The 26086-nt window shown below is 39.4% G+C and overlaps 2 protein-coding genes across 2 annotated transcripts; one reads left to right on the top strand and one right to left on the bottom strand.

Moving 5' to 3' along the window:
- Positions 1-662: 662 nt before the first annotated feature.
- Positions 663-2938, bottom strand: LOC120903487 (adenosine kinase). Its single transcript, XM_040312946.1, has 4 exons — positions 2490-2938; positions 2186-2347; positions 1825-1986; positions 663-1748 (listed from the first exon to the last, which is right to left on the bottom strand). The coding sequence occupies exons 1-4, from the start codon at positions 2525-2527 to the stop codon at positions 959-961; spliced, it is 1152 nt and encodes a 383-aa protein (XP_040168880.1). The 5' UTR covers positions 2528-2938; the 3' UTR covers positions 663-958.
- A 2512-nt stretch (positions 2939-5450) lies between these two features.
- Positions 5451-24421, top strand: LOC120904316 (UPF0047 protein YjbQ). The gene is made up of 5 exons (XM_040314229.1): positions 5451-5633; positions 8939-10132; positions 20783-20837; positions 20984-21065; positions 21160-24421. Exons 2-5 carry the CDS (start codon positions 9970-9972, stop codon positions 21373-21375), a joined length of 516 nt encoding a protein of 171 aa, XP_040170163.1. The 5' UTR covers positions 5451-5633; positions 8939-9969; the 3' UTR covers positions 21376-24421.
- The last annotated feature ends 1665 nt before the right edge of the window (positions 24422-26086 follow it).

Below are 26086 nucleotides of genomic sequence, written 5' to 3' on the forward strand. Positions count from 1 at the left end.
GACTGATAATTTAATTTTCCATTTCCGAAATTAGATATTTATTGGCTAAAAACGCGAAACTTCCGATTTAAGCGGAAATTCGACACACCGTTTCTCCTTGGTCAAGATTAATAGCGTTTTTCGGGAACAGCCTGTATGTCATTTTCGAGCAGTCTAGGGTTTCGAACTTTCCTCTTGTAATAAAGGTGCTTTTATACTGGGCGAGAATTGCATAGAACTGCATAGAGCATTTCTACTTGCTCGTTCTATGCTATTAAATTAGGTAGGAAAATTTGATGAACAAGAGTGATTTTAGGCTTTATTTACTTTAGACGCAACCGCAGATGGTCTATTACAGCCGGTGTGGAATGCCGCTCAGAGGGAGGGGGGGAGGGGTGGATTTTTGATGAACTTGTGAGTGAGGAATGAAATCCTACATGGAGGGAAAAACTGCAAAAAGGTTGAAAACAACTGGTCTACTAGAACTTTTTAAAATGGTTAATTATTTATCTATTTTTCTTACCTATTTTCATTACTGTGTATGGTGGTGACATACACCTAAGGAATAAAACCAAACATGTACAGTGTAGTAAGTATCGGTCATTGATATTCTTCAACATCGATGTCTTTTTTCTTTGCGCTAACAGAAAATCTTTTAAATGTTATTGTTTGATCCATTGTGGTGATTTGTGATCTTTGGTATACTTACATGTATTACCAAACAATCAGTCATTTCTTTCGTGCTAATGACCTTTCATCGATTTTAGGTACATAAAGTGCATTTATAAATATTGACGATTAACAACTTTTTGTAACATAGACCCTTAACCAGACTAATGCAGTATTAGCAAGATCACCACGCAGCAAGCACCTACACAAAACTATTAAGTAGCAAAAACAACGGCAAAGGAACATACTCCTGAAGGATGATGCAGCTTTAGTAATATGCTTCGTGTGTACAATGAGAGCACACACCTTCTCAAGGAATCATTCCCTCCTTTGCAGACGGGGCAATTGATGGCGATGACGGTACGCTGGAGGGCAAGTTACATCCGACCTGTCGTATAACCTTCCCAGCCACTTTACACCCGTATCGAATGCAGTCTACCAATGTAGGACTTTCGTCGTTCATGAATTTGTACAGAAACCCGGCCACAAACGAATCCCCGGCTCCAGTTGTGTCGATGACAAGGTTGCCCTGAATCACTGGCACAGGGTAGCATTCCGCCACAAACTTTGACCCCGCACCGTAGTATAACCGAACACTTCGACAACCGTCGGTAGCGATGAGAATTTTGTTGCGATTATGCTTTCGATACGGTTTTATCAACAGTCGTGCGAGTGCGTCAACATCATCACAGTTGTAAATCTGTGCTAGTGCAATGAATTCGGCCAAATTTCCAAACACCAAATCGGCATGCTCCACGAGGAAACGCATCTCTGTGGTAAATTCTTGCAGTATGTACGATGCATTCAGATTCGTTACCAGCAGGTTGGCCGTACCTTTGCAGTACTGCTCGTAGATGTACGTGCAGATGTGAAACTTTTCCGGCACAAAATAACCTTCGATGTAAAATATTCGCACATCCTCATCGATGTTGGTGTGGGCAGCTGATTTGCACACTCCTATCTTCGACTGGCACCAGCGTGAACTTACAAACTCCTTCTTGAAATGTAATGACGCACCAATATTTGCATTAAGACTTCGTTTGTCGCCACTAATGAGACACATGCACGTTCCGGTCATTTCATCGGGCAATGTTTGTATACTGTGTAGAATAAAAGAAAAGGACCATTAATGAGAGTGTTATACGGCGCATCGCACATAACACTTGCATCGCCTACCATGTGTTGAGGGCGCAATCCTTCAAAATTTGCTGCAATATTTGACCATTTTCGTCCACACCGACCGCTCCGCAAAAGATTATGTTTTTCTCTCCCAATGCACGTAAAATGCGGCACGTATTAAGTGCCGATCCACCCGGGTTATAGATTGGATTTCCGCACCTGAAATCAAGACCATTGAATCAAATGTAAATTACAGCAGCTACACGGCTGCATGAACTATTTACATCGCGCTAAATGCGTATGTACAGGCCACACGCTACCTAAGGCCTATTTACGATACATGACATGCACGTCCATGCGTATGAGTCTGCTACAGTAGCGTGTTTTGGAGAGCACTTGCCATTGACCAAATACCTACGTTTCTACGGCAACGGAGACAAGGGCAGCCAGTTTGTCTGCAGGAACTTCCCTTTGATCGTCGGGTTTCAGATCAAAATCATGTAGAATTTTTCCATCCTTCAGTTCTACACTGATGTCCAGCAGAATATTGCCAAATGCAACCATACGCGGGCATCGATCGCTAGTGAAGGAGAAAACAAATGAGAAACACGTTGGTTAGAATCGCTATCCGACATAATGCTTGGTCGCACATGCAGCATGTTTATCTGATGTAAGGACGTGCAACAACTGCATCCAACTTGCGAAATACCAAATGAACTTACCAGCTCGTGATGGAGAGATCATCATTTTCATTGGTCATGTTGGCCAATATAACTGGTGCTGTTTTCACTGTGTTTCTGATTCTGCTGATCGTTCCAACGTCGATCTGCCCTAATATATATATGGTGCAATGTTACATTCACCGTCCGCTAAAATGCACATGCACGGACGAACTTCGCAAGGACGATTATGTCAAAATTAGTCACCGTATCTCCCTCCTTCTCCCCTTCACCCACAAGTACTATTCCAACCGGTTACGCGCGCACACGCACGGATGCCTCAAAGCATGCAAACATTGCCATCAAGTAATGTAGAGCACTGATATTTAGGGATGATTTTTAGAATAGTTTACAGCTAGCACTGATTCACTAACTGATAAGATAAAACATTTGTGAACGAAATCTGATTTTTGTGCACCAAAACGATTGCGTATGTTTGTGTTTTCTTGTTGTCAATATAGCCAGTGTGGCCAGATTATTTTGACGGTTTTCGGTAGGCGCATCAAAATTTTATCGGTAGTTTTCGGTAGGTTAAAACTCGAAACTTAACTGAGTTAAAAGAAGTGAAAGCGAAATAAGTGTTAAGCGCGATTGGGGGAGGGGAGGGAGGGGGGGGGTGGTAATGCGCAAAATGAAAGTTCCATCTCACGAGAATATGCATCCTTTATCTAGGATATGGATTAGATTTGTTTCAGCGGTTACACAAATCCCAAGCGCCACAGATTAAGCTTAAACGACTGGAAAATTGAATATCCATAGAAAAAAAATGAAAGCTCCACAGCTTCATTGGTTTGATCAATAGATGGCGTATTACAATTCATCATTATATTGCTATCCTTTTCTTGCTATGTGTTTCGACAAGTTTCACCTATATAGCCTTTTAACTTTCTGAGCAAAAATCTATATGAATGGTCGTGTGGTCAGATACGTGGGTATCAACACCAACAACCATTAATCAAATCTCACTTGCTTCAGTGCTGGTGGTTTTCATAGGAGTTTAATATTTAAACAATCGTATCGCCGTTCTAGTTCTAGCGATGCATAACTTCAATGCGAAACCATACAACAGTACAGAGGAAATGAGAAAGCTCTCCTCCAAGCGATGAAGCTGAACTGGGTGGGGTATCCCACCAACAGAGAGCGCCACCAGCTTTTTTGCTATTTTTAGAATGCATGAGTCGTTTGCCGTCTGCTAAACGAAGTCTTTCTATATTCCGTTTAGGTAGAGAACTTGAGTCGTTTAGAAGCCGTTTAGTGGTCGTTTAGTGGATTTGTGGCACTTGGGATGAAGGTCTTTCTGAATTGTCGATCTGAAAATTGTACTAGGAATTTTAAGTCAAAGAAGGACTATGATGCTCATTTTTTTCTCAGTGGTGGAGCAATTCTCGAAATCCACACAACTGACATTTTCTACGTATTATGAACATTTAATTTTAACGGATGAAATTTTGAATTCAAAATACATGTAGCATTTTTTAAGTGCCAGGCAAACAAACGTGCATCAGCGCGATACGTAACAAATGAGGATAGCGATCCTTGAAACAGCATCCCAAGCGCCGCAGATTAATCTTAAACGACTGAAAAATCAAATATTTGTGATTTTCGGTAGGAAAATCGCTACCCAAGTAGCACAATCATGTTAAGAAACCGTTAAAAGTATGCCTGAAAGTATTACTTTTAGCTTTCCATTCAACAGTAATTTCAGGGCTTAAAACACTGCGTAACGCTTTCCTGGCTTCGTCAATGCTTCGTTGAAATTTAAAATTTTACCGGTATTTTTAACGAAAAATATCAAACTTAACGAACAAATAGACAGAGATGGCTGTATTGCTCTCTCTAATTCTATATGCATTTTCTCCGTTAAGTTACAACAATAGGTTTTAATATTTCATGGAATAAATGCATACATTCACCACAAATACTTTTATTTGACATTTCATCGTTTTGTCACTGCATATTGTCACTGTATCACATAAGTTTCTTCCATTATATCAGCATGGAGGTCAGCTGCAGCAAACTGAGCGCGCAAGCTGAAGGTGAACGCACACATTCACACAGAGTGTGAGTGCAAAAACTGTGTAGAAACCAAAACACGCTCGCGCCTCTGCGTAATTCCGCGTATTTCCAACCGTCTCCCCCTGCTTCTACATGCCCCTCGCCTGAAAGTCGCACACTTTTTCATTCTCTTTGCTAGCAGGATAAAAAGAAATTGATCATTAAAATAATTGATTAAATTTAAATTGTTGCGTTCTCAACAGTGCTCCTGCCGAAATCCGCCAATATAATCTGGCCACACTGGTCCGCATGGCAAAAGCTCGCTCGAAAGGTCAAAAACCGTCGCAAAACGTCAAAAAAGACCGTCGCCAGCGCCTGCAAATCGTTGCGATTTTCCCTCGCTGGCAACGTCGGTTTTCAGCCATACAACCCTATAATCTTTTGACAGGAAGTTTACGCTCTCCCATACAAATCAAGCGAAAACTTTTTGAGTTGTGACGTCCGTAATAAAATCGTATCCAATGGAGCACTGCTGCGGCCCTAAGCGGTCGCGTGGAGCCCCGAGAAAAAGAACTTGCCACCATTGAGAAGAAAATGTGCAGGACTAAGTCCTTCTTTGGCTAAGAATTCCTAGTACAATTTTCAGATCGACACTTGGGCATGTTGTGTAACCGCTGAACCAAATCTAATCCATATCCTAGATAAAGGATGCATATTCTTGTGAGATGGAACTTTCATTTTGCACATTAGCGCCCCCCTCCCCCCCCATCCCGCTTAATACTTCTTTCGCTTTCACTTCTTTTAACTCGAGTTAAGTTTCGAGTTTTAACCTACCGAAAACTACCGATAAAATTTTGATGCGCCTATCGAAAACCGCCAAAATAATCTGGCAACACTGGGCGAGCATATCGCAACAAGGAACTATGGGACGGAAAATTGGTTAAAATTTGGAACAAATTGACAGATATGACAGGCTGACAATAAGCAATAGAAAAAAAATCCATTACGGCATCGCCAAAGGAATGGACGACCGATTACTTGGAGCAATTGGAAAATTGCAGCATTTGTGAAAAGTGAAACAGTTTACCGACTCCTTTCTGGTTCCATGCTACTCCTGGTAATGTGAAGGAATTCACAAGATACAGCAGTAAAGTGAGTGCGTCGGGGGGCTGTGTGTGAGTGTATGTGTGTGTGTGGGCCGCAAGGTTACCGCTAAAGGGATCGCGTGCAGGATTTCAGGATATAGCACACGCGCGCCTGATAAAGAAAGGGATCGAAAATGTGCGGCACAATCGTGTGAGAAGGCAGCAGAGCGGGCTAGAATAAGTAAAAGTGAGATACAATGGGCAGGATAACGCGACGGAGATGGTTTTTTGATGTCGAAGCCCACGGAACGGCGCGCCCGTATGTGCGCGAAAAAGAGATAGGCAACGGTTTCGGGTATAGCTCTGGGTAGCTTGATTACCACAGAAGAGCAGCACGGCAAACGGAGAAAAAAAGCGGTGGCTCGAGAAAACGGTTCTGAAATTACATAAAACAGAATCGAGCTCAGATCGGTCGTATATCGTAAAAAGGTACATTTTCACGCTGAACAGTGTGGCCCGGGTGTGTGGGGAGTATGCGCGTGAGGGAAGAAAATCTATTACACGCGGTTTTGGCACGGATGAGGTGCGTATGGAGTATTTTTTTACATTACGCTAGTGCAAAGAAATAACCCGTTCAGCATAGCTACGGCAGCAGAGAGATTGGTTGATTCGGTAAAGCAAGTAGCGGGAATGGCTGCGGGAATATTCAGCTCAGTATGCTAAGCTTGGAGATAACATGCCGTTCTGTTCAGTGCCACTGTCCGGGAAGGAAGAAAAGTAATCTCAGTGGAACGACGGTACCCTGAAAAGGGGTTTCCCCACTAGCAGAAAGACCGCACCGATCGCAGAATAGTAGGCGATGGAGCCTACCGGGCGTGATGGCAATCCTGACGAAAAAAGGAGCGAGCGAGCCTGAATCGTTGTGTTAGTTTTAGTGTTGGAAGATGAAGGAATTATTATTAAAGAAAAAGTGAGGAACTTGGTGCATTATCCTGAAAATGTTGGAAAGTCCATTAATACTCCAACACCATCCACGTTGTTATACATTTCTAATCAAAGGTGAAAAGTATCTGCCTTCCTGTGTTTGTGTGCGTGTGTGCCTGTGCGTGTGTCCTTGTGTCCATGGAGTGTGTGCTTCAGTGCCCTGAATGCTCCGGGTGGATAATTGTCAGGATACATTGAACTGGCAATTAAATCACCATCGGAATGTACGCTATTTTGGTTTGCAACCGAGGTAGAAAGAATTGGGCTTGGCTTGAGACTGTATGCGGTACGTGTGAAATTGGTTTCGCCAGGCACGGCACAGTGGAAGAGCCTACTGCCGCAAGCATCTTATGCGTATGATTATGTATGGCTGCAGACTGCCATCGGGATTGAAAGAGCAAGAGTGCTAAACGGGATGTATAGTACAGCCAAAGAGTAACGGAGAAGGAGAAAGTCTGGAAGGGCAGAAGGTAGAAGAAGAGTAAGACTAAAAAGGGAGATCAAAAGAGCATGTGGATCAGTGTGTTTGCGCCGAAGAAAAAACCTAGATAAAACAGAGAATAGAAGAAAGAGAACGCACACGAGAAAAAGAGAGCGAGGAAATGAGAGAGATGCTTGCTCTTTACAGTAGGAAAATGTGTATTACGTTAGGAACATCCGCGAAGTAGTTTTCATTTCGTGAGATAAACACTTACGCACCTTCAGGGGTTTACCACATACCGCTGGCAATGATTTCAAAGGACATTCGTACACACGGTTGATTTTCCTATACTCGACACGCTGGGTTTTCCTATACTTTCACACCACAATGAAAACAAAAAATCATGTATCACACTGCCTTAAAGTTACAACTGTACAATAACTTCAATCAGAAGAAAGCTCATTGCCAAGCCTATTCGCCAAGGATGCTGTGTTATACTGCAATGATGTACGAATAGAAGGCAGGCTGTGCTGGAGCATCAACATAGGAGCACTACTGTTGACATATGTTGATAAGGAACGGTATTTATACTACGTAGTTCGGAAGGTTAAAATATTTTGAATAACAACATATTACGCTTTGCAGCTTACGAATAATATATGTGAAATGGCAGTCGCCGTTTCGGAAGTGGAACACAAAGATTGGAAAAATAGAACGCTTTCGCTTGTAAGGAGCTATGTGGGACATAGTTTCCCTTTCCTGGTATTCCTTGACCTCGCGAACGTTTGAACCGTCGTTGGTTCCTGGATCATTTTTTTCACGTTCTACTATCCATCGAACCAGCGGCCTGAAGGACTCGTATTATAATTTTCGCTTCCCATCGCCCGCCCTGCTGTGTTGAGTAAACGTAGCAGTAGTTCGAAAAAATCACGCGAAGAATTTCAATACATAACGTAACGTAACGTGGTGTTCTGCCCATTCGTATGTCATGTCGTGCGTGACACCGGTGACGGGAATGAATCTGCTTACGGTAATACTGGCAGGCAAAAACATGATGGGTCGTTCAAGGGATTGGTCGGCCCAGGGCAGGCTCAGATGGAGACTCCCTCGTGTAGATTCAACAACACACGGTGAACTTTGCGGTATAGAGATATTAGGCAATGGACAGCAACGGTTTTTTTGCAGCTAAACAGTTTGTCTATTGATTTTTACCCCCATTTGTTGGGCCAGTGTATCAGGCAATCCAAGGTGTTTCTGACATCGTTGGTTAAACGTTGAAAAGTTTGGAAGATTTCAATCCTGTGCCTTTGTGTCGCAATGTAACCTAATCCGTCCAAATCGTTCCAAATCGAGCTTCTCATTTTGTTGTCGCATTGTAAAGGGTGGCTGCATCGAATCCGGAATCCAAAGGAAATGAAGATTTTCGCAAGACTATATTCTGTACGCTAAAATGTGCTTTATTTTCGTGTCTCGTGTGCTTTGCTGGTTTGGTACACCGTAGTTTAGTTACTGGTGTTCTTCTTGTGCCATAAAGCATTTTGCTGTTCTTTCGCTGCTGTAGTGATAGTAAACCGACCCCTTAGCCTCTCTCCTACCAAACGAATCTGACAGCTAGAGTGTTTGACAAACGCTTAATTTGCAAAGATAGCCTCAGACGGTATAAACAACAATTGTAACAAGAATTACAAAACTAGCAAAACTAAAAATTATGTGTTATTCCAAAGTGTGTACAATGATTTAATTTAAAAAAAATCATGTTTTAGGTGCACATCAAACGCAGTACGCAAACACAGGAAACTGTCTGCAATTAGTTTATTAATTTAGTTTGAATATTCGTCGAACGCGCACTGTCGAGCATGCCGGTTCGGGGTGTAAGAGGTCTAAACAAGGGAAAAAAGTACTTCGATTAAACTGATCTAATACGCCCTACTGCCAGTGTTATCTACAACTATCTTTTATTCAACCAGCAGATTTCGTTGGGCCGCGGAGAGTGATGTGTGTTAGTGAGTGAAGTGCAGATAAAGCGCAAAGAAGCAGCATTGAAGCACAGAATGTGCCGCAGCTAGTGAGCATCGGTAGAAATGTTGTGGAGTGGAATGAAGAGATAAGTGATCTGTGCCCCCGTGTAACAGAGAGAGAGAGAGAGAGATGTAAAGCACACGTGTGCTTTTGTGCGTTAATGATTTGCGGTTCATCAGGTTCACCAAAATATACGTGGCAACACAGCAAATAATCTCAACCCAAAACCAACCGGCTTCGTTTTCTCTCAGCCCCCTCTGCATCCTCCTGTTATCAGTTGCAGGTCGAAAATAAAAGTTTGCGCTGAGTAGCAAACAAATAGTGTTGCCGAGAAGTGTTTCTTGTTGTGTTTGTGTGCGTGTGTGTCGGTCTGGTTGGTGGCTTGGTGCGTGTGTGCGATTGGTACAGTGTTTGTGTGTAGTATAGCTTGCCAGTAGTTGCTATTTCCTGCCTCAAAACGGATCATCCTCGCAAACGGGGCAGCCCTCCTTCATCGGTCACCGACGAGTCCTCGTTACCCTTGTCAGCGTCCGCCGGGGGCCGTGGGGGAGGAGGAGGAGGAGGAGGAGGAGCTGGTGGTGGTGGCGGCGGAAGTGTTGCTGGGGGTGCTGGTAGAAGTCGTAGTGCGGGTGCTAGTGGAAGTGGTGCCGGGGGAGCATCAGCAACAGCGGGCGGTGCAGCAGCTGTAGAAGGTGGGGCCAGAAGCAAGGGAAGAAAAGGGAGTACCGCAGGTAGTGGTAAAGGAGGAGGTGGTGGTGGTGGTGGTGGTAAAGGTGCTGGAGGTGCTGGTGGTGCTACTGCTGACGGAAGTGTTGGCGTCGGTGACGCAGATCGCAGCAGTGGTGGCGGTAGTTCGGCGGCCAGCCATCGACACCAACCAGGATACCATCGCCATCTGCAGCAAGCGTCAACGGCGGCGGGTATAAACCCAACGGCAACGACTACGACGACGGGCTCATCATATGAGAAGACCAATAACATGGCTTCATCAAATCACCGCGGTATACAGATTGGATCCGCCTGGTTTCAACGCAAAATCAACCTACGGCCGCAGCATCGTGGCGTCCACCTGGTGACGGAGGAGATTCTACGGCAGATGCCCGAGCTTGGTCAATTTTCTGTCGGATTATGTCACGTTCAAAGTAAGTGTGTTGTGCTTTTAACAGCTGTAGCTTGTTTGATGTCGTACGGCTGAATATATTCCGCCCTGTACGGGTTCGCTTGCCAAGCTAATTTTGATCCACATTTTCTATGACAGACAATGAATTGCACATTTTGTACGAGTAATTAAAATGTTATCTGGCAGCTTCCGCTGCCAAAATGAAGCATTGAGTGTTGGCTTAGAATTGTTTCAAGAAGTATTTTGCCTAAATAATTAAAATGCAAAATTTATACATTTGAATAAGCTAATTCCTGGCCAGTTAGATTGACTTTAGCATATGTTAATTTTTCTTTATCGTTTTTCTTTTATTTTTGATTTTTTTTTTCGGACTACGGGTTGGTCGAACGACAATATAACTACATGCGTTTCATGGGATCTAATCCTTTCTGGGGTAAGCCTCCCCAGCAGTCACAAAGAGTCACAAAAAAGAAGAATTTGTATCCTCCCATTTACTATGTTTTTAAAACTGTAACATTTTAAATTTATACTATTCTACACTTCATTAATGCTTACAAAGGTCTAGGTTTGTTCATAGTTTTAGCCAATAAAAGAAATTAAATTGTAGGCAAATATTATAAGTAACTGATGCGATAAAGAATTTACGCTATGATTCACACAACACAAGTCAAGCTATGGATCCCAGCTTGTTTATGGTTGCTTCATTTAAGAAAATAAATAAGGCTTGATAGAAAATATGGTTTGGTGAAAATATGTGAAGAAAATATAATTGTTATGGCTACCCGATAGCTATTTTCAAATACCATTTGTAACTTTAATCAATATGTTTCTTGTTACCCGAAGTTATAAAATGCTTCTTTAGTAATTCGACGTGTTTTAAACAATTATATCAATGTTATTGAAGTCTGGTTTCGCCAGCTTACCGCGGCCAAAAAGAGTGGGGGTAACACAGTGCATTACAAAATGCAACGAACTTGCAGTTTAAAAGCCTCGTTGCTTTTTGGTTGAGTGGCGCTCGACTCCCATTCTCGTCGATAATGATACGGCACTTAACGTGTGCTGGTACATAGCAGTAGATGGCTAATTGCAAAATGTGCTGATAATTAAAACCGATAAACAGCAAACTATTTGAAATATGTCTTGATTACTTATTTAGCTTGCACGTCGTTGTCGAAGGGGCGCTGTAAGTAGCCGTATGAACGATTTTCTTACCGAAAGCGCACTTCTCACGAGTGAAGGAAATCGTTTTTCACCCGTGGCAGACATCGCCCACTTTTGTAGCAGCGGGCTTGGGTTGGCAAGTGAGCGAACGGAACGCCGGTGCGGAAGCGCGCTTGGCCACCATTTCAATGCTTCGTTACGTTGCGCCCTTTTCAAACTGCACTTTGTTGCAATGTGGCTAGCAAATGCGCTGGCAACGGAGAACCACCGGCCAAGGGTGTGTGTGTGTGTGTGTTTTTTTGCTGAAGGAGAATGTAAGTAGTCATTCGTATCCGATTCAAACGGTGATAGGTTTAATGGTTGACATTTCCTTGCACGGCCTGGCCGGTCTGGTTGGGGCACGGTCGGTTTCGGTTGCGTGACCGAGTGTCATCGTCAGTTATTCCTGATTGTGTGTTCCATGTGGCTGCCCGGAGACGCGCATCTGAAACCCGTTGGAGAGCTAATTTTGAATTATTTACCGACTTTGTGCGGTGCACGCTTAACGAGGAGTGATGAAGCAACTCATGTTGACAGAAATGAATGCAGAGAAGGAAAGTGCGAATGTGTACCTCTTATCACTCAACGGCTACGACGGCGGTCGTCTTCAAGCTACGTCTTGAAGTGTACTACTTTATTGAATGCCGCTAGTTGTCTTCTTCTTCTTCTTTGGCTCAACAACCGATGTCGGTCAAGGCCTGCCTGTACCCACTTGTGGGCTTGGCTTTCAGTGACTAATTGATTCCCCCCCATAGCAGGATAGTCAGTCCCACGTATGGCGGCGCGATCTATTTGGGGATTGAACCCATGACGGGCATGCTGTTAAATCGTACGAGTTGACGACTGTACTACGAGACCGGCTAGTTGTAGATGGGAAAATTACTTGTGTCTTAGTGAATCTATGTAGCCGTTTTATTTTATCACGGCTGGTGGTAATTTGCAAAAAAAATGACTTGTGCACAATTAACCAGTTCAAAAATGTGCCACTAAGAAATACAAATGCTCATACGATGCATTCAAAAAAGATGGTGTATTAAATATAAAACAGGACAAAATTGGTATACACAAAACATCTTATGATGGTAGTATGAGGGGTTTCAAGTTTCTCAAAAATCCTTACGATCGAAGACGCATCAGCTTTTGGAATCGCTTCTGGGTGACACGTAGGCGCACATGAATAAAAAATATTATTCCGCAGATATAAATCTAAATTATGAAAAAGAAAACGGGGAAAGGTTCTCTCTTCTGAACCAGACCCACAGATGTTTTAGGTCGCTGGGTTGGGTTTAAAGCTCAAACGGCGATTACCATTTATGTGTGTTCTACGCGCAAAAAGGGCAAGAAAAATAAAAATCCAATAACGTATCGTAACGTTGTTCAATTATTAGTTATATTGAGTTGTAACTTGACTAAGGTAAATGACAGAAAATGTAGTTGTATACTAATAATGTATATTAGAGTATGTTAGCTCTTCTACATCTCCGTTTTAATAGGGATGTACTCGCAAATAACAATAGTGTGAAGTATAAAATTAAATTATACTAACATTTGAAATACCCTCTAGTTATATTCATTTCATTAATTAAAAGTATGGTTTTGCTTGAGACCAAAAATAATGAAACATCGGCAAACTTTTCCTCAGAGTGTATTATTGGACAAATGTGCAATGTACCTTCGGATCGATCGTAACAAGAATTGCTGTGGGCGCGCACTATATTTTGGCCTAGTGTACGTACATACATTTTTCATACATCAATAATAACGTTCAATTTCCGTCTGTCTTTTTCGCACCGCTGGTTGGCTTTATCCTTCAAATGGTAAGCTATCCTTCCTAACGCTCTCTAATTCAGGACACACAATATCGACCACTCAACAAACCGCGTCAAGATGCCGGAAGTGTGTGGTGGCTATGGTGGTGGGGTGGGCAGCAGTAGAGTGGATGAAATGAAATAGTGCTTTTGGCAGTGAATATTGTTATTGAATAATAGTATCCCGTAACAAGCACAAGGTTCCCTTAGTAGTGTTATGGATATACACATGAAGCCAACACAATTGCTCGTGTACCTCTGATATTGGACGGAAGAAAAGTGTTTCCTTAGGTAAATAAATAATTGCCAACGCATTTACGTTAATTGGTTTTTAGAGAAAGTTTTAGCATTAATGCTCGAAACTGTTATTGAGTCATTTTAATGCGTTATTTTAGCTATACGGTTACGCCTTTCTTTCTTTCCTTTTGAATGTAACCATGTTTAATTTCAAATAAACATGTTCATTCATAAGTAAGTTTGAAACATGACCGCATTGCAATGCTAAAGATGCTCCGGTGCAATTGGCCGGTGCATTTGCAGCTCGACTGCTACTGCTACTACTGCTGGTTCGCCAACCACGAACCAAGGTGCAGTGGAGGTAGCAGGTGGAAAGACGCTTCAATAGGTCGTTCCCATTTATGCTGCAGCATACTATCGGGTCATCGCTGTGCAGTGTGAGTTAAATGCCAAACGCGGTCAAATAGAATGAGGAACTGACAAAATTTCGTGTCCATGACCTGACTAAAGTAATCGTAACGATGGCAGTGTACCTCGTTCTGTTCTTTCTATCTCTATATGTATGTGTTTGGCAGTTTCACTCTCATGCATCAGTTGTTTACGCTACGTTATGTTGTAATGATAGCTGCATATATCAAGAGAGAGAGAAAGAGAGATGAAGATTTTCAAGCTAAAATGCCAGAGAATATTTTTGCGAAAGAGAGTTTGGGGTTTGGAGGGCTAAATAGTCCGGCGAGAGAATGGATCCTAGGCGTGTTTGCTCGTTTGCTCTCTTTCGACAAATGGCAAAAAAGGATATGTGTAAATGGAAACTCCGATAGATGGAACCGATTTTCAGATCTCCATTTAGAACCTTGAAATGGTATAATTTCATAGCCATTTCACCTCTTCAAGATCAATCACAGTATCTGCTGTAACTATACTGTACCGAACATATAGTTGCAAAAAACTATAGGATTACGATATAATAAATCTTTGAGAGATGATGCATTTTGCAAGTCTCTTTGCAGAGTGATATCGCAGCACGGCTCATCGCCAAATGTTAGGGTACTATTAATTCCTCGGTGTGATTGTAGAGCACTCGGAGAATTCAATTTTGCTCTATAGAATGAGATGGTTTGTGCGTGTGAGTGCATGTCAGAATGAGATGTTTCTCTGCCGTAGGAAGATAGTAGAAAATGGTCAGAGAATTCGAGAGATTTGTTGAGAAAAAGTGTTGATGTACTAAGAACTCCAAGAGAGGAAAGATGGGACTTATTTTGTATGAGCTGAGCGTAGGTGTTTGTGCAGAGAAGTGAAATACGCTAGACCGCATAGGATATAGCGCGAAGCACAGGTGTATAGCACGAGCTAGAAGCTAGATCTAGGGACGAATAATACGTTTTCAGTAATGATCTGTCCCCGGTAACCGTGCATACATTCATTCACTGCAAGGGATGCAGAATGAAGATTCCAAAGGGGTGTTAGACAAAAGAGGATCAAATCAGACAAACAGAACGTAAAAAAAAAATGGTATGAGTGTATAACAATTTAAACGAATTAAACTGATAATATATTGCATCATACCATACAATCTATACAACCAAGTGACACACTGCCAAATTGTTTTGTTTTTTTTTTTATTTTTTACTTTGCCAACCAACCTATAACAAAAATTCCTCAATTAAATTTGCTCAATGAGGTTTCTCACTCACTACACTGATAAAGAACATTGTCACGTTGTTAATACTCAAACCACCTGCTTTTGGGGAATTCTCATCAGCACATCTTTAAATGATCATGTACGATCCGCAACATTTGCCTGTTGGTGAGTGGTTAATACTCTTTCATTGATCGGCTGGTTCATTTGATGGATTCGATTGTATATCTATCGTATATATATATATATATATATATATATATATATATATATATATATATATATATATATATATATATATATGTATAAAAATGACATAAAAGATCGATTTGTACATGATATTTACAGGATATACATCAGACTTTTGATTGGTCAAACCAAATATAGGGTATAATGCCAATGATTTTACAGTTAAGGGAATAGCTAATGTATTGCATATGTAAGAGATGGATTCAACCACAATACTTTTGTTATGTTATCTATTCATGGATATGCAGGTAAAGCATGGATAATGTCGAGTAATTTTTTTGGGCCGCATATTACGAATAAAATTTATGTTATTCTGTAATGATAAGCTTTTCGTAGCAAATAGGCATTTACTATTTTTATGATACATATAAGGGCTCGTAGGAGTATTCAAATATGTTTTCTAAGTTCATATTGAGTAAATTCAAGTGTGTTTATTTGTTCCACTTCGATTGGTGGTGTCTTCATTTTTGCTTTTTAATCTAAATGCATTGAACCAGTATGTTAGTTGCCTTTCATGAGCGTTTATCAAGCTCATGTTTTTCTGTAACGTACTGTACTACAACAATGCTTGCGTTCAGCTGCAGGGGTGTCTATTTGTTAGCAAGCGCGAACGCCAGTGTTTTGAATGAGGAACAACGACAGCACTTGCAGTACTGGCTTTCATGTCGCATTAAACCGCACATCTATGACACCGCCGGCAGTGGCCACTTCCGGCGAGAGGAAGTAGTATAGTTTCCGTCGGCTCGTAGGTTGGGCAACAGGAGGGTAAAATGTGTACGTTGCCTGCCTAGCCATTCGACAGAATCGCCGCAGTGAGGTAAAGCAAAATGTGTATCTCTTTTGTGGTGCAGACAGTTTGCCTAGGTAACGGTAGGCATTCGCAGAATGCAAAGAATCATGAATGAATGAAAAGCTCTCGTATTAGTAAGAAGAAGGCGCAACAACGATGGGACGATGGAATCCTAGCAGGACTTGGAATTTCCCGCTTTCCTTTGGGTTCCTTCTATCCTTGCAATTAACCAAGTAAATGCTTTCAAGTGTGTGCGCGTGTTGGTCAAGTGAAACGAGTGTGCTGTAAACAACTTCCTTTCTCCTTTACATTGTCGTTTTGTCCGTTCAGATTGTGTATCTCTGTACTGTAATGTTAACTCTTTACTATGTTTGTAATTTTCAATGGAATGCAAGAGTTTACATGATCTGAAATTGTTTTGTCTCTCATATTTTAAAATTTTGCTAGGAAAATCTTCTTTTGTTTTAATCGGAATACATAAGTACTATTTTATAAAATAAATTTTATTTAAATTTGTCAAGTAACAAGTGCATGTGGATAGTAAAAAAGTCCTTCAAGGAATGTAGAGAAACTGTGTTACAAATGGGCAATAAGCTATAATTATGTTTACAGTGTTTTACTTTTACCTTAACAATCGATAAGGAATTGGGTTGGATGATCTGCCTTAAGAGCAGCGTTTTATTAACACAGGATGTCCCTGAGATACACTACGGGTAATTTGACCGTTCTTTGCGCAAATTGTACTGATTTGACATATGTAGTGTGAATTGCACAACAAATTCCCTTTTGGTTGAATTTTATTACTCTTTCAAGAAGGTTGAACATTGTAATATACAGTCAGAAATGTATAACATAATTAATTTATTAGTTAAAACCAACCATGTCAAGCAGAATTACACAGAATTACAGTATATCTCGGGGACCGCCTGCATTCATGCGGACCGTGAATAAACCGCGTATCTCGAATTTCGCGAATTCTATCAAAGTGGGTTTGCTTTAGATTTGACAATTGTTTAGTTAAATCAGCCCATTATGCTCAAAGAGGTGACAAATTTAGAAAACCGCTGATACCACCTATGATGTATTGATGAATTGAAGATATGACTCTTAATCCTGTCATGCTACAATTGATCTATTGATTTGTTATAAATAAAAATGTAGACTGTTTAATGTAACTATGTTATTTTTTTTACTTTTTTGTAACAACTGCCAATTTTAGCCAATTAGATCCCGAAATAGGACCGCTTAACGTTTGTATTGCTACGTCTTGCTATTAGAGTTGATTTGTCGTAAAACCCTTTTTAATCATTCAGGGATTTATATAATCATATAATGGAATGGTTCAATCACATAGGGCAGTGATCTCCAACCTGTCCCTGTCCGCGAACCACTTGTGATCCGTGGCGTTAACAGATGTGGTCCACGAAAGAATTTATTTTTGAAAAAGAAAAGCCTATTACTATAGATATCGTGCATTATTTTTCCCACAATAATGATTAAACTTTCTACAGGCATGCTCAGAATAAGATTTAAACATATTTTTTTATCAAAAATTTTGAACTAAGTTTAAAACATGTATGTCCTCGATGGATGTGGGCCGCGGCAAATGCATTTTCAAAGCCAAATGGTCTGCGATCCTAAAAAGGTTGGAATGTTGTAAGCATACTGTGGAAATTTCCAACACTAAAATAGGGTGGTGCATCCGAACAGAGGAATTTTGCAAACATACTGTGAAGCTGTCCCTTTGGCAGCCGATGTAATTTTTAAAATAATTAAATAATATGGGATCGAATTTTATCTATCTACTCGATCAATAAAACGTAGATCGATGGTAATGTTTGCACCAAGGAAGAACGTATATGCTTTTAAGCCAGAATTATAACATGTATATGGTGTAGTAAACTTTGATGTTTTGCACAAATTTAGAAATACATTCGTATTTGTGCATTTACTTTAATTCTTCTCTTTAATTCTCTTCTTCCAAAGAAGAAGGCACAAACAACCGTTGTCGGTCAACACCGGCCATTTAGTTGAATCAGTTTTAAACTTACTAGTTTATTTTAAGAGGAATACGACGCCAACGCTTCGGAATAAGATAATTCAGGAATGCGTGCTACAATTGCGACTATCAGTGGAGATATCTATGCATTTATTAAAGATTAGAAAACCTACATATTTTGTTTTACTATAAAATGACTATACTATAAACAATTCGAGACAATATAAACAAGTCAATTCAATAAGCTTTTTTTATCTTTTTACACCCTTCGTCTATTTCACCTTCTGTTTTATTTCATTGCAATGTGCTTTACTTTACAATAGGTTTTGTTCTATGACCTTAAGATTTATTTCTGTAATAGGTGTATTTGTGTATCAGATTTGTATTGACATTTACTGAGAATTAAAAAAAGCCTAGCCATTTAATTTGGTAACTACCTAGCTATTGGTTACGATAATTGTGTGCGAAAGAAGTTTTGGTGCTAAGAAATATCGGTGACTATTTTCCAACTGACACAACATTATTAATGTAGCAGTGCCGGAATCAGGGTGAGTGCACATGGATAGGAGCTATTCGCAAGCTAATCTCTTAATCGTCATGAACAGTGCATCGTGACAAAACGTTCATATACACGCGACGTTAGAAATAGGCCACTGAAAGAGAGGAGGGCATGTTAGGTGTGGTTCATTTTTAGTTGTTCACGAAGCTAAGTGCGCACGATATGTTTCCGTTTCCAGGATAGACTTACACCGGAAGTATTGTGGCGTTGCAAATAAATTTGCAGCATTACAGCTAACGCCAAAGCTGATCACGGTACTACACTTGCCGGTTAAACGATCTTCTACCGTAAGATTTTTAGCAAAGAATTTTAATGGTTATTCAAATCGTTTATAATTCGAGTGACCCACCATACCATATGAATGGAACTAGAATCGAATTTTTCCCTCGTCCTTCCACCCATATGCTGTTGAATCTATCAATGATAGGTGAGTTGAATCTATCAATGATCAGAGATGGGTGCAGATTCATTTTTAAAGTGGATGAGTGCAGATCAAATTAAAAAAGAACAGTTGCAGGGCTGGCATTATGTAATGTTATGGATTAATTACATGACTGCTAGGGGATCAGGTTTGGTTCCAGGAACGTTATTGTATAAAGCTTTTCAGTTCGCGGGCCGCATTGCTTCACAATTAACGTTGTTGAGGGAAATTTTGACGATACCTTGACATTAGGTAAAATTTCAAATCTCGTTTTAATTAAAAAATATAAATTGAATGTATCAAATTTCTACAGCTTTGTTTTATTGAAATTTGATTTTCATCTTTCAAAAGTAAATATTTGAATTTTCATGAATAAAATAAGCTATTTATTTTAACATTTACAAAGTCAATGTGGGCCGCATTACATACCCTTGAGGGCCGTAGTTTGGAGACCCCTGTTATAAAGATCTGTTCTAGGATTAGTATGAGTTGAGTATCAATTCCATGACAGGTACCTAATATATGAATATATGAATATATATTTAATTTTTTTTTTTCGTTATGTTAATAACACATCATCATAACACTCCTTAACCCCTATCCTTCCTCTTCTATCGCAAATATTTCTGCAAATATCACAAAACGCAGTGTCATATTTGTTTTTATGAAATAAAGACAAATGATTGGTTTTACTAATTGTGCGTGCTGATGACAAACTATCGAGTTCGAAAAAAAAAATAAAGTAGGTTCGATCAGTTTCTTTTACTTGGCGTAGCGTCCTACGTGGACATATGCCGGCCTATACCGGCTTTCGAGACTTATTCAGTACCTCGCAGCCGGATAGTAAAAAATCGGGAGAACGGTTTGTTTGGTTGAGGTTTGAACCCACGACGAGCATGTTGTTAAGTCGTGTGAGTTGACAAATATACCACAGGATCGATCAGTTTAGTATCAACAGTTAGTGCGAATGATAAAAAAATCCAATGTAAATGAATACATGACATGGAATTCATAACTAATACGCGAGAAAAAGTATGAATTTGAACTCCAATTTCAAATGCGTTGCTTTTTTCAAATAAAATAAAACCCATCTTTACCGTTATTTGTTAAAGTTTCATTCGTAGGGTTATGCCTATTGATCGACTTCATATAGTCGTGTGGTTGTAACAATTCCTATAAGTATGTTATTGTTTTTATGCATTTATTTATTGATTTATTTGTTTTTTATTGTTATTTTTTATTATTTATTTATTTATTTGTTTATTTATTTATTTATTTATTTATTTGTTTATTTATTTATTTATTTATTTATTTATTATTTTATTCCATCCTAATTTCCTGTCTCGTAGTTATCAACCAGATGTGTGTAGTTTATAATCAATAATGTAATTATACCTTAATACCTTTATACTATTTTATGTACGGTTTTTGACTTTCATTCAAATGTATAAAATGTATAACTTTATCTTCTTTATCTAAAACAAGCTAAAAGTATTTGGCACCCTTGTTGACGTGTTTTTCGGTACCGGGACGGATTTTTTCTTTTACATTTTTTTAAATTGTATATTGCAGTTGGATATTTTAACGTAAATAATATTCCATATTGCATTTAGCAATTGAGCAAGTCATAAGAATACATTCAATGGTTTAAACATTTTTTTCTATTTTGAATCATTCATGGAACTATAATAAAATTCATACGCATTTTTAAACCCGTTTTTTGTTGTGCACAAAAGTATTAACAAATTTTACTTTGTATTTTTCTTTCAGTTTTGCACACATCCGCCAGCTTAGCGTTAAACGAAAGCTGGGATCCAGACGTAAGGTAAGTTAATCGAAAAAATCAGTTTTTGTTTGTTTGTTTGTTTGTTTTTTTAAAGTGATAAAGTGATATTTGTAATCTTCCTTATCAGAAGCATTTCTGCAGTATAAAATTTTCAAACATTTAATATGTGCGTTTTGTGTTTTTAGGGATGATATGGAAATGATGTTAAACAAAATAGTGCCCGAAGGTCTACCATACAGGCATTCTTGCGAAGGTCCAGATGATATGGTATTTATTCCTTGACCCGTAGAGTTACACGCCACTCTTTACAGTTACGGCAATGCTAATGTATTGTTTGCAATCGATTGTTTTTTTTTCTCAGCCCGCTCACGTAAAAGCCTGCTTTCTTGGAAGTTCACTGACAATCCCAATCACCGATGGCAAATTGTCACTCGGTACATGGCAGGGTGTTTGGCTGTGCGAACACCGTGACCACGCGGGCTCCCGGAAGCTGGTGATAACGCTCTCCGGTTGTCCCCGGGATTCGGCGCGAAGTCCCCTGTCGCCAGTGTCACCGATCGCCTCCACCTCCAGTTAGGGACGGCCGCGCTCTGCTCGCGATAGTCGGTAATCGTGGGTTAGAGCGGCTTTCTGCTGTAAGGTCAACAATTGTTCAACTGCAACTACAACATCAACAGCAATTTTAACCAAATCAACAACAGCAACCACAACAAGAAATACAACTAACGCGAACAGTAATGCTACTACTACTAATACCATTACTAAACTAAATAATAACGCTACTTACGACACTACTTTTACTACTACAACTACTAATACTATCACTACTTCTAAAACTATAACGGTATCAAATTGTAATGGAAGCGAATCTGTTTGAAAAGTGCTGAATGAACAAAGCAATTGAGGAGGAGCAAGTGGAAAACGGAACACATTAAAACAGCTAGCGAGATATTTAACAAAATAAATAAAACTCTATACAAAACACCTTTGCTATCGCTTTTCGACGAATCGAATAAGCGAAAGAAACAAATGCAAAACATTCCGCTAATTGATCAACCAAAGTTGAAATTAGCAATTGAAGAAATAAAAGGGCGAAAACGCGACAAAAACAGATAAATGTTTGGCGAGCGAATAAATAACAAACTGCTAAAGCGAATGGAGTAAGAAAACTAGCAATGAATTCAATTGTTAAAGCATTTTTTTAGAAGCGTTACAAAGCGAGCAAAGCAAAACAGCAACCTCCTGATGCCGTCACTTTCACAATTGCAAACAAACAATAGAATGAATACAACTGATACAAACTTATCCTTCCAAGTGACGCGTGGAACATAGATGCTGGGTGCATAATTCTAGTGGAATGCAATTGTTACAAATAAAAAAAAACTTCAACTAATGAGCGGTAGCAGCAACGCGTCGAGGAAAATAAATAGTAGCATGGTGCGCAATAAATAATCGCAAACGACGATAAAGGATTGGAACAAATATAGTTGCAGCAGGGTCAAATTAATAAGTGAAGTAATTTAGGGAATAGGTGTACGTGTGAGTGTATATGTGGGTGTTTTCTAAGTTTAATTCAAGTTGGGACATTCCTTTCGTTGTTTGATGGATAATTTGTTGTCACGTTGTAAATTGCTACTCATAAATGACCACACATGTGCCGATAAGTTAACGAAACTGTTACGGGGGGAGGGTAGTCTGATCTTTTGCTTTTGATCAACACATAGGGTTCTTAGTCTAGTAGTTTGCACTAGAATCATGTAAATGCATTCCTTGCGTTTAAAACAGTTTTATTTACAGCGCATTTTGAATTGAATTATTGTTTGCCGGTCAAAATCTACTTCAAATCGATACAGAAACACCACCACAGGGGCATTTCATGTGTGCTATCGCTCTAGGAATATGTTATCAAAACTATTAAAAATATCATTTATTGTAATTTCCTGCCGGGGACCATAGGGTCACATTTTTTAAATTCCCCATGCCCCATTTCACAAAAATCCACAGTCTTCACGATCCTATTATTGTGCAATCTATACTAATGTTGAAATTCAAATGATAGGGATCAATTTTATTACATCGTTAAAAAGTTGTTTATGATTTTACAATACAAAAAAAAATCCGATTTGTTAAAATGTATTGATTTGAAGTGGAATTATGTTATAACGTTTGATTATTACAAACTGCTGATCTTGCCAGGGAAACGAAACATCATTGAACGAATAAACGTAACCGTAAATAACATACATTGGAAAATGCTTATTTGATAAAAATATTTAATGCGTGCGACGTGTCAATAGAAAAAAAGGATAAACATTGTATATAGGACAACATTTTTCATACTTTCTGTGATTTAAGTAAAAGCAGAAGAAAACTTCGTTCGCAAATCTTGTTCAAATCCAGTTTATCATAATGTTGTCGAGCAGATTCGATTTACCAGAGATAATAGTGGCGTTATTTTCATTTTATTATCCAACACACGATCAGTTTCCATATGGCTGATATATTGGTAGCTTCTTGTGGTTTTTGCATCCAACGAATTTTTTTGAACTTGATGAATGTCATTTTACTGTCTTCTTTTCGATGAAACACACAGATTGGCGATATAATTTGGATTAATTTGAGTTTTGTTACCGCAATCGCTCAAATGATGAATTGGTTCAAATCCTATTATAATAGGGTTCGTTGTTAGAGATAGGTGGGTGTATTGATAACCGAACGATCAAGAACGATCGACCGTTGTGCGAAACCCGATTGTTCGCTCATTTTAGCTGATATTTGTGGCATGCAAGATCACTATAATTTGTAACAAAATTTTATGAGTTATTTAGACATATTTGGGATCATTTCACGTTTATGTTTTTGCATATAATTTTAACTATAGGATCATTTAAGATCCGCTTATGATTGTTCTTTTTTATCAAATTCATGATGAGCGAATGCTCCCGACCGATCCATCTTCAGAACAGCTACCAAAGTGTCCGTTTTTTAGAGGATTGTGAAGAACTTCTTAAAATGTTGTTACTTTAACTTCTCTTCACAGTTTCGTTTCATGATTGTATGTCCTGTTAAGTGTACGTATGAGTACCTAGCCATCCCGTGGTGGTTTCATTTTACTGCGCAATCGATTACGCTAACACAGAATAAGCAATCATTAATCACGCAGAAACGTAATTGATTCGCACTGTTATCAGGCCGACATACCAGACCGTGGATGATGTTTCATTGTTTCGTTATTTCAATATCGCACGTTCTGTTACTGCACTAAACGGAAAGCACACACTTAGTGGCGGATAGAGATGGTAACACAGAAAGGGGTCGGTTGGTGGGGGGAGGGGGGGGAGGAAGAAATAAACCAACGCAGCAATAAATTTTAGAAAAGATGAATTCTAGAGCCATTGATGCCACACCGAATGTGGGGTCTTACCGTGACGAACCTAAACAATCCCTATTGCTAAACGCATTGCGTTATTATTCCGCATGAACTTCCTAACGTGATACGGGATACAACCGCAAAAGTTGAATGTTTACGGGACCGTGTTTACTTTGTGGACTGCGTCAACCGGTGTCGAAACCTCTTAAATTACGAAAATGAAAAAATAAAAAAAAAATCATTCAAAAATTTACTTACATCATTGACTCCACTGTCACGCGTATTAAACACGAAAACAAAATTGAACTTAATAAAACATCACATAAAGAGAAAGGCATATTGAATTGGATGCAAATGAGGTAAACAAAATTAAAAAAATAATCTTGGTATGAGCTTTAAACACGAAAAAAATATAATAAAGTAACAAGTAACTAACGTTAAACGATTAGATAATGGCATGCGCGTATACATTAACTAGTGAAAATACAAATTTATCTCGAACATTTAGGAGCTACCATAGGGAGAGTTAAAGAAGCTAAAAATGGTTGCTCTGCTCTGCTGCCGTACCTATGTACACGCTAACAACAAACATTTGTCGGGCCCTCGTCTATAAAATGTACGTAGCACGTAACCGTGTAACGATGTTGAACTAAATTCGGTTTATTTCTTCTTTCTGTGTCTGTGAATTCCTTGTTGAAAGGTTTAAAGTTTGTTAACGCATACTAAAAATTCAATACAATGAAATTGATCGTTTTGAGCAAATACGACATGTGCTTTTTACTTTACTTTCATTTTACTTCACACAGCCGTATGGCATTGTATCGAAAGGAAAATTCTGCAATGCTGCTGGTAAATGGTTGTTTGAGCGTGTGCATTAGTGAAGACGGCAGCGACTATAACGTGTTCAGGACTCCACTCTTTCTCGACAAACGGGGGTTCGAAGAGGTAAAGCAGAAAACATTAAATTCCATCTACTCCAATAGTGGATCGAATAATAATAATAATAATCATAAAAAGAGACGTAGATAAGCGAAACTTAGCAGTAAACCAGAGGCACGAAAGAAAGGAACAATCTTTTTGCAAGGCAATTTAGTTGAATTTTCTAGAACAGAGCAATTATTTAGCATGTAAGTTACAAGGGTGGTAACTTTGTAAAGTTATAATATTATCATAGGATTGAAGAAGAAAGAAAAAAAACCATCCCCCAAGCGGGGGATTTAAAGTAAAGCAACTATGCACTAATGGTACGCATGGTTGGAAATGGCGAATAGTAATAAACTTTCGGGGCCTGATTTTTGCCGTTTTCCGTTGGACAAAATAAACAGCAACAGCAAGAGGATGATGAATGGTGCAATAAAGAGCCCGCGGCTGGCTGGTTGGTTGGTTTTAATTCAGTGCAATGTTGAACGGCAGCTGAGCGGACAAAACGAGAGTTTCTTCCCCCTCGTTGTTCGGGTTCGGGCCTCGCCGATGTGCCATCAGCTAGGTTCTCGCTGCTGTCTGTAAAGCAAAAAGGTCGCTGACAACGGCATTCAACATTTTGCTGAACATAAACCATGGTGTGTATGATAGGAAATCGTTAATTAACACACCCACACACGTACATAGACACTCAGTTCTGTTGTATTGTTTGTAATGGTGGAAAAAAGGTCAATTTATTTGAATATTATCTATATTCGGAATAGTTTGTTAGGTTTTGAAATTATTCCATTTTTTTCATCCCCCCAAAAACGCATGTTTATGAATATCCTCGGTAGATAAACGTAATAGGCTGCAACAGAAGAGCCAACGAAAGAAGCCTATTTTATATACATATATTATATACATATAGAAAGAATGTATTGTGAATCAAACCGCAAAGCTCGTTGCATCTCAATGGAACCATAGGAGAACGAATGTGTTATATAGATGCAAAGTG

The sequence above is a fragment of the Anopheles arabiensis genome, chromosome 3, assembly GCF_016920715.1.
Source record: "Anopheles arabiensis isolate DONGOLA chromosome 3, AaraD3, whole genome shotgun sequence".
In the NCBI taxonomy this organism is placed as follows: Eukaryota; Metazoa; Arthropoda; class Insecta; order Diptera; family Culicidae; genus Anopheles; species Anopheles arabiensis.

Excerpts from the sequence above, each read along its gene's own strand:
- LOC120903487 (XM_040312946.1), bottom strand. The coding sequence starts at position 2,527 with ATGACCAATGAAAATGATGATCTCTCCATCACGAGCTG. Across the intron at positions 1,987-2,185 it reads GTCTCCGTTGCCGTAGAAAC|GTGCGGAAATCCAATCTATA; the intron begins GTAGGTATTTGG and ends TCTTGATTTCAG. Across the intron at positions 1,749-1,824 it reads GATTGCGCCCTCAACACATG|TATACAAACATTGCCCGATG; the intron begins GTAGGCGATGCA and ends TATTCTACACAG.
- LOC120904316 (XM_040314229.1), top strand. The coding sequence starts at position 9,970 with ATGGCTTCATCAAATCACCGCGGTATACAGATTGGATCCGCCTGGTTT. Across the intron at positions 10,133-20,782 it reads CGGATTATGTCACGTTCAAA|TTTTGCACACATCCGCCAGC; the intron begins GTAAGTGTGTTG and ends TTTTTCTTTCAG. Across the intron at positions 21,066-21,159 it reads GCGAAGGTCCAGATGATATG|CCCGCTCACGTAAAAGCCTG; the intron begins GTATTTATTCCT and ends TTTTTTTCTCAG.